This window comes from Kryptolebias marmoratus, linkage group LG11, assembly GCF_001649575.2.
Source record: "Kryptolebias marmoratus isolate JLee-2015 linkage group LG11, ASM164957v2, whole genome shotgun sequence".
NCBI classification, from domain to species: Eukaryota; Metazoa; Chordata; class Actinopteri; order Cyprinodontiformes; family Rivulidae; genus Kryptolebias; species Kryptolebias marmoratus.
Genome location: NC_051440.1, coordinates 27,214,744 through 27,223,966, shown reverse-complemented (window position 1 = coordinate 27,223,966; position 9,223 = coordinate 27,214,744). Strand labels below are relative to the sequence as shown.

The 9,223-nt window shown below is 43.2% G+C and overlaps 1 protein-coding gene across 3 annotated transcripts in view; it reads left to right on the top strand.

Annotated features, from left to right (window-relative positions):
* The window catches only part of gnao1a (guanine nucleotide binding protein (G protein), alpha activating activity polypeptide O, a), a 79,921-nt gene extending 70,698 nt beyond the window's left edge, over positions 1-9,223 (top strand). Inside the window, exons 7-8 of one of the 3 annotated variants that reach the window (XM_017438985.2) lie at positions 7,513-7,666; positions 8,988-9,223. In XM_017438985.2, coding sequence (XP_017294474.1) covers positions 7,513-7,666; positions 8,988-9,175 — 342 coding nt within the window. In that variant the 3' untranslated portion in view covers positions 9,176-9,223. Of the gene's footprint in view, positions 1-1,513; positions 1,668-3,680; positions 7,082-7,512; positions 7,667-8,987 lie in introns of those variants that run through there. The other 2 variants (XM_017438986.2, XM_037978304.1) reach the window with 2 other exon arrangements.

Here is a 9,223-nt window from a genome sequence, read left to right as displayed (position 1 = left end):
GTAGATAGTGATGGTCGTTAGTGACTGTAGATAGTGACGGTCGTTACTGACGGTCGTTAGTGACTGTAGATAGTGACGGTCATTAGTGACTGTAGATAGTGACGGTCGTTAGTGACTGTAGATAGTGACGGTCGTTACTGACGGTCGTTAGTGACTGTAGATAGTGACGGTCGTTAGTGACGGTCGTTAGTGACGCTCGTTAGTGAGGATCGATATTGATGGTCGTTAGTGATGGCAGTTACTGACAGTCGTTAGTGACGGTCATTAGTGATGGTAGTTACTGACGCTCGTTAGTGTTGCTTGTTAGTGAGGATCGTTAGTAATGGTCGTTAGTGATGGTAGTTACTGACAGTCGTCAGTGATGGTCCTTAGTGACTGTAGATAGTGATGGTCGTTAGTGACTGTAGTTAGTGACGCTCGTTAGTTAAGCTCGTTAGTGACGTCCTTAGTGACTGTAGGTAGTTACTGTAGTTAGTGACTGTAGTTGGTGACTAGTTAGTGACAGTAGTTGTGCTTACACGGTTAGCTGCAGTGAAGGAGCTCCTCCTGACTCCATCCAGATCCTCCTCTCGTCTCCCTGAACGGAGCGGAGTCGGATCAAAACCAGGGAGAAACTGCTTTCAGCTCAGTTTGCAACATTCCCAATCAATTTTTGTTTTGTTTTTTTAATCCAGGACTTTACACGCAACAAGAATCAGTTTTATTCTGTTTGAACGTTAAAAAGTAATCCAGACTGCTTGTTTGTTTCTGTGTTTCATTCATGAAGCTCATTAGCTGCAGATAAATTCTTGTTGCTGTAAAAACAAATGATTCATTTTAATAAATCCTGATATGTAAAACTATTAAACGCTAAATAAGAATTAATCTGAATATCTTTATTTTTACATGATGGTTTTCAGTCTTAAAAATCATTTTATTCTTTATGAACCTTTTAGCTGCAGCAACATTCAGCTGATATATGTTTATTCTTCAGTTTTGACCCTGTGGAGTTTTAATAAGGAATCTGTATTAATAAAAATTAAAATCAGGCCTGTTTGCAGACAGGCTCGTCCTGCAGCAGTCTCAGGAAAACAAGATGGTTCTCTGATGATCGTCTGTTTATTTCCAGCAGAGGTTTTTTCTGATTTTAAGATTTTGAACTTTGAATAAGACGCCTTTGTTTTTTTTAAATAATAATAATAATTTCACAGCTCATAATGTGAGTTTATAAGTTTAAAGACCCCCCCCCCGAAAGCAAACAGGAAAACTCTTGTAAAACTCCAGAGGGTCTGTTGAGTAACAGAACTCAGAGCAGACAGCAACACGCTGCTAACAAGCTCAGCATGCATGGCTTTGCTAAACGTAACTTCTCTAACTAGCGTGCTAATGCTACAACTCAGAGGTCTGAGTGTTTCAGGCTGGGCTGTGGGACTGATTGTATGACTGAGAGGCTGAAAGATTCCTCCGGATGTGTGCAGACATCTGTGAGAGGTTTTTACGACCCATTTGACCCGCTGCGATCTCCCTCCTGCAGAACCGCATGCACGAGTCTCTGAAGCTCTTCGACTCCATCTGTAACAACAAGTGGTTTAAGGACACCTCCATCATCCTCTTCCTGAACAAGAGCGACCTGTTTGAAAGGAAGATCACCAAGTCGCCGCTGTCCATCTGCTTCCCCGAGTTCAGCGGTACGTCCTTCACGGCTGAGGTTCATTCTGGGTTACGGTGCAAAGATGGCTGCCTTTCCAAAAAAACACATGAATAAAAATGCAAAAAGTCCTCCTTTTATCAGACACTAAATGACTTCTATCACTGTTTTAATGTTCTGAGCTGATCTCAGTGATGTCTGCAGGTACAGACCACTCGTTGCATCACCTGAAGTAAAAAAAAAAAAAAACACAGCTACTTCCTGAAACCTTCTTTCTTCAGCTCTCTTCACTGAAGCCCGACAGGAGTCCGGGACTTCCTTTCCTAATAATCGAAGCTGACAAAACGCCTGCGATTTGATTTAAACTGCAGAAGAAGAGGAAAAACGAACCGCTGCTGCCAGTGGCTCATTATGCTCATTATGGTCACCGTGGCAACCATGCAATCAGGGCTGTCACTCCCTGGCAGCAAACTTAAGCGAGGAAGACTGAAAAGTAAGCCTCAAACAAGCAGTCTTTGTCAGATCTTAAAGATTCTTGAAGCACGAGAGGCGCTCATGCAATTTTTTATTTGTCTACAGTGTTTTCTGTAATTAAAAAGACACTTCAGAATTGTTTATTTTATACCAACGCAGGCCAAATCTGTCCCTAAATGTCGCACCAAGAAACCTGCACATCTATAAGAGATGGGTCAGATGGTGAAGTAATCCAAAAATAAATTTTAAAAAAAGCAACAGAAACTGTGGAGCTGAATGAAATTCAAAGTGTCACTGAGATCCAAACTGGTGGAGCTCGAGTGTGCGAGAGACAAGAGGGAAAACACGAGACAAAACAAGTGAACTCAGGCAGGACAACAAAGAGAGAGAGAGAGGGAGGGAGTGTGAGAAAATGAGAAATAACAGTCTGTGGGAAAGCCGGGCTGAAAGAAAGCAAAACGACAAGGACTGTGAGAAAGAGAGGATTAAAATTCCGAAGCGGTTTCTTCCCCTCTTCATGGCTTCACACGGCCGGATTCTGATGAAGTTCCTGCTGAAGCTGACAGCCATGTTAACGACACTTGGACCAGAAATTACTCCAATCACTGAGATCAGACTCATCTCTAAAGCACGAGAGCGAACGAAGGCGGAGCCAGTTAATTATGGGCCGGAGCTGACGGGGCACGCAGTCGAGCCTTCGTTTCGTTTGTTGTTGCCTTACAGCCTGACGTTTAACGGGATTAAAAAACAGGAGGATCTTATTCAAGTGTCAAATAATCTCAGCTTCTCTGATCACCTCTAAACTAAGTTTTACCTCCAAGTTAGAGCCATCATGAAGACCAAGGAGCTCTCCACACAGGTCAGACACAAAGTTGTGGAGAAGTAAAGATAAAATATAATCTCAGAGCCTGAACTTCCCTCAGAGCTCCATTAAATCTGTTATTAGGAGATGGAAAGATGATGCTGCCACAGATCCACTGAAGCTGCTGAAGCTAAAAGAAGCAAAACAGTAGCTAAAAGCTAAAGTAGACAAGTTAAAAGTAGCAGAAGAGCAACTTAAAGCTAAAAGTATCAAATCGGGGCAACAATTCTGAAGCAGATTTCAACTAAAACTGTGATTTGAAAAAATTTAAAAGATCAAAATGTATTTCTGTGGGTGAAATATTTGTAAATAATGTCAAATATTTTTTAAAATGAGCTGAACGTTTTCATATAAAAGCACAAAGTATGCAGGAGTAGTTAGATTGCATAAAACTTATGGAAAATTAAAAAGGAAAACAGTCTGAGCGCTGAATTAAATTCAATAAATTCCAGGCTTTAAGGCAGTAAAATAAAACAAAAAAAGCTAAGAGGGGTGAATACTTTCTGCAGGACTCTGTAGCAGCGAGATTAACAGCACATTTCATCAAACTCACCTGAAAAAGTCGTCCATGCATCACTTTTATTGGCAGGCAGCAGAGCGAACCTCAGCAGAATGTTTGCTGAGCCGCAGAGTCAAAGGTCAAAGGTCACGTCTTCAATGAAGCAAACCAACGGATGATAAATGTTTTTAAATCCACGTTTGTTTCCCTGTCCGTAGGTGCAGACACCTACCAGGAGGGAATCGCCTACATCCAGTCTGCGTACGAGACCAAGAACAAGTCTCCCAGCAAGGAGGTGTACTCCCACGTGACCTGCGCCACCGACACCAACAACATCCACTTCGTCTTCGACTCCGTCACCGACGTCATCATCGCCAACAACCTGAAGAGCTCCGGCTTGTACTGAGGAAGGGTTTACCTGGGGGCCACCTGTATGTGTCATGTGACAGCCAGTCAGCTGTGGCGTCCGAGATGACCGCCTTTAATTAAACTCACTGATTGGTTGGTTGGTTGGTTGGTTGAAACTTCTTCTAATTTCTTTGTCTTTCTGCAGACTCTGGCACATTTTATACTCAAAGGTCCGGATTTAATTTCTAGATACGATGAGAGGTACAGAAAAACGAGCAATAAGCAAATAAAATAAACTTAAACTGTTTTAACTTTTGACAGAGAAGCCAAATTATAAACCGAATTACAAGAACAAAATAAAAGTATTTCGTCTGAGTTTCAGTAAAATCTGTTCACTGGTTCAGGATGTATTTTTGCTAAAAGACAGGAAAGTACATGATCGCCCGCCTTTCCTGGCAGGACGTGTTATAAACACATCTGATGGGAAGCTGTGGACACGCTGGAATTATAGCTTTGTACTTTCTGTCTGTTTTGCATATTAGTGTCATTCTGTAAAGTCGAATGAATGCATATGCTGCATAAAACCAGACAAGAAAACTTTTATTTTCTGTCCGAGCTGCAGGAAGTTTCTGCAGAGGGTCTGAAGAGCCACGCAGACTAATCCGAAGTGTCCAGAAAGTGTGCTGATTGTTGTGAGTGTTCCCCTGACGTCTTTACTTATTCATGGCCGAGTTTCCCTCCCTCAGAAGCTCCACTTCCTGCCCGAAGACGGCTTTTAGCTTTGAAAGCAGGTCGATGACATCATCAGCTCGTTATCCTGCATCTGGGCCAAATTTACTAATTAGAGACGGAGGCTCCCCGAGGCTGTGTGTGTGTTTACAAACTGCACACAGTTACCTGCGTGTGTGTGTGTCGACTAATAGTGCAGGAAAGGTCAGTGTGTGTGTGTGTGTTTGTGTGTACATATTGTGTTAAAGACAACATCAGCCCATGGGTGCTTCAGTGGAGTCAGTAGCTCTGGATTAATTACCCAGAAAGCACCTGTCTACCCTTTACACACACACACACACACACACTCTGAAGGCACAACGCTCATGGGTTTTGAAAATGTCACACCTTCCTTTTGCCAAACGTTGCCATCGTTTCCAGAATCAGACGTTCGTTACAGTCCGTAATCTTTGCTGCCAGGAGGCAAACGGCGGGCGATAATGTTTGAGTGATCATGTGTCTGTTAGCAAAATATCTCAGGAACCACTGGATTGATTTTAATGAAACTGGATGTACATCCAGCAACAATTAACTTTGGCTACAATTTAGTAAAGTTTATGGAAATTAAGTTAAAATTTTATGTGGTAGTAGCTGAGAGTCACTCACATCACATCCTCTCAGCGTGAAATCTGAAATTTGACCAAAATGGCTCCAGCTCCATCATTTCCCAACAGAAGATCTTAGCCTAGACTTCAAGGATTGTTTGGTCTTTAATTGTTGGTGTAAGAAAAGTGCAACGTTTGACCATTTATTGGCAGAAATACCATCTAACGTTCATATTTATCTGATTATTTCTGCATCAAAATAAGATTTATCACCACAGAAAGATTAGTTTACTAAATTACATCAAATCAACCCAAAGTTCTGGTTCAGACTGGGTTCTTCTTTAGGTCGGAGCTGTAAAACCTGAAGGTTTCAAATCGAACCAGCTGGGCAGATTAATCTCCCTCCCCTCCCTCCTGAGGGTCATTAGAGTCTTTGTTAGCCTGGCTCACAGACAGATTCAGGGAGGAATCAGTTGGTTGCAGTTAACAGCTTGAGCCACTAGGAGGCGTCACATCCTCTCTTTATGAACCAGAAATGCTGCACCGGGTTCAGAAAACGTCGATTAGTAAAGATTTTTAGTGATAAACACGACACATAAATGATGCCAAAATAATCTTATTTAGGTTTTTAAGACCTCTGCTTTGGAAGAAACGGTGATTATAAGCTGGAGTCTGAAGCAGCTCAGCGTAGTCGGATGATTGATTTAGAAGCCGTTTGGTGGACCTGTGTGGGCTGACTTTACAGAGGAACATCTGATTGCTTCTTAGAAATAAAACCGTCCCACTGCAGCGCTAAAGCAATTAGGAGTTTATAAGATAAAGGCAGGATTGATGTCATTTCTCCACCGAGAGAAGAATGAGCCAATCATTGTGTTCGTGTGTGTGTGTGTGTGTGTGTGTGTGTGTGTGAGAGAGGCCAGCAGCGTAAAACAGTCCTGACAGTAAATACTGGATCCCTGTAGATTTGTGGGTAATGTAGTCTGAGATCGTGTGATGAAGGTTTTGTTTGTCGTGTAGCTTTGTGGATGGTTGAAATCAGCGATCCGTTCAGGTAATAAAGGCTGTTCTGAGTAGCAGGTGGGCACAAAAAAACCACTTCACTGGAATATGTTGCAGTTTAAACTGTCAGAATCTCAGCTGAACGCTAAAAATGAAGAAGTTCTCTGAAGAGCTCTGCGTTCGTTTCAACGACAAGAAAACTGTAAAAGAAAAACAGTTTATAAAAGCCCTAATGATATCGATCCATGCTTATGTCCAGGAGACACAGGGAGACAGGTGGGGGACACCTGGACAGGCGGCATGTTCTGATGTATAAATGGTTAAACAGCTGAAAAGATGCTGAAGTGGTTACAGTCCAGAAAACACCAGAGAGTGAATGCTGAGTCAGCAGTCCAAGTCCTGCAGACTTTAGGTCATTTTAGCTTTAGCTCTGGTTTTAGCTGTTTCCTGTTTCGCCTCGTTCTGCTGCTTTTAGCTTGTCTTCAGCTGATTTTAGCTCCTGCTCTCCTCAGCTCTCAGCAGCAACAACAAATGAAAGCAAAGTGCCAAATATTTCCCTGAATAATTTATGCCTCAGGCTTAGAAATCTGACTGCCTGCGAGTGCTTCTGCGTGATCTTCTGATATTAGGTTCCTGCTCAGCTTCACTGTAATGAGCACTTAAGCCGGTGCAGAGCTGAGATAATGAACTCTGCTTGGCAGATTTGAATGTGCTCTCAGCGCATTAGCCTTCAACCTTTCTGTGAACGTTTGTTTACGTTGAGTCCAAACCAACCAACACGAGGTGGTGCAACATCGGAGAAACTCTGCTGTCAGATTGTGTACATAATGTGTGTTTGCAAATATTGTGATGTACTGAGGTGAAATCTATCTGCTGTAACTCCCTCGTTCTGATGAGGATAAATTATTGAAGATTGTATTTATGAAGGAGTCAGAAATAAAGCAGCACATGAAAAACTCTTTGTCTGCGTTTGTCTGTAAATGTTTCATCAGGAAGAAGTCTGGTTTTTGGGTTGTAATACGTGACACAAAGTACTGACAGGGTACTTTCAGAGTACATGCCTGGCTTCTTTATGAAGTGACTTGTTTTGTACATACCTGATATTTACAGTGAACTGTGCATCGCTGCCTTTCTTTGGGTCATTATGTCAGAGTAATAAATGTTCGGGGAAAAGTCTCTTTCTTTGTTTTCTAATCCTTTCTTATTAAAGCTTTAATGTTGTTGTGGAAACGTTTGTTGTTCTGCTGACTTGCTGCTAATTTCTAAATGTTCCTCTTTTCCTCCTTTTGTTTCATCATTTATCTGCTTCCTCTCCTCTCCTTTCTTCTTCTTTACGTTCCTCCTGTCCTCCTCTTTCTTTCCCCCATCATTTCTCCATCCTTGGCTGCAGAATCGCATGCACGAGTCTTTGATGCTGTTTGACTCCATCTGCAACAACAAGTTCTTCATCGACACCTCCATCATCCTCTTCCTCAACAAGAAGGATCTGTTTGCAGAGAAGATCAAGAAGTCAGCTCTCAGCATCTGCTTCCCAGAATACACAGGTAAATATCAACGTTTCCTTTCAGAAATGGTAGCTTTTAAAAGATATTTAACAGAAAATAAAAGCTCTGATTTTTACAGAGAAAAGACGTTTATGTTTTCTGTTCTTACAGGAAAACTGTTGCATTTATGATTAGGATGTTTTCTGAGCAAACATCAGGAGTTTTATTCACTGCCAGTCAGCTTGGAGGAGTTGTTTCCTCCAAAAGGAGGCTGAGGACATCCAGTTTCATTAAAATCCGCCTACTGGTGGAGAATAGTGAGAGCAGCCATGTTGGTTTGGAGACAGAACAGGAAGTGTCAGAGCTGAAGATGTTGAGTTTCTCCTTGGGAGGGACAAGGATGGACAGGATCAGGAATGAGGACATCAGAGGTCCAGCACAGGTTGAAGGACTGGGAGATAAAGTTAAAGATGGTTTGGACATGTCCAGAGGAGGGACAGAAGGATGTTAGAGACAAAGAGGACAGATATGGATGCAGTTAGAGAGGACAGAGGACAGAGTTAGATGGAGGAGGAGGACTGTGGAGACCCCTGAAAAGAGAACAGCTGGAAGAAGAAGGTTTGGGATCAGCCTCAGCAGATTTTAGGTGACTATCAGGAAAATGGAGGTTTAGCCCTCGTTGTGCCTTTAAGGCTGTGGCGGCCATCTTTGATCAGGTGTTTAATCAGCGCGAGTCGTTTGGCTGTAAAAGTCTGAACCGTCCCGACAGGGGGGGCACTGATTAACAGCTGCCTCATTGATTGAATTGGTTCTGATTCTGGAGGAGGACCGGTCCGGATATTTACGGTGGTCCTGTAAATCTCAGAGTCTGAGGACCTGCGTGACGTCAGAAGTTCGTGTCCGGAGTCAGCTGGAGCTGTGTCACGCTCGCTTCCCTTCCTGGCTCCCATGATTCACTCTTACTCCGTGGACTCGTCTGATCGTCACATGAAGTCGCTCTGACATCGTCCGTCTTTTCTCTGTCCTGCCTCGTTATCTGCAGACAATCACACTTTAAACCCAAAAAAGGGAAATGTCTCCTTCATTATTTGTCTTAGTCATGGTGAAGTGAAGAAGAAGCCGTCTGCCCCGTCAGTCCGGGCCCACCCCAGGACATGAAGACAGGTGGATTTCTGCAGACTTTGTTCTGTTTCAGCTGTTCAGCTTATTCCAAACATGGCTGCTCTGACTTTTCAGTACATTTAAACTTTATTTACATGTTTTTCTCATGGAAATCCTTTCAGTTCCTTTCATCAAACTGGTTCAAATCCAACCCTGACCCGTTTGCATCACGTGTCTCCGTCTGTCTCGTCTGTCTCCGTCTGTCTCCGTGTGTCTGTAGGACCCAACACCTACGAGGACGCCGCCGCCTACATTCAAGCACAGTTCGAGAGCAAGAACCGCTCTCCAAACAAGGAAATCTACTGTCACATGACCTGCGCCACGGATACGGGGAACATCCAGGTCGTGTTTGATGCTGTGACCGATATCATCATCGCCAACAACCTCCGGGGGTGTGGCTTGTACTGAGCGCGCCCACACACACCCTGTAACCCCACCCCCTCCCCCCCCCAACCC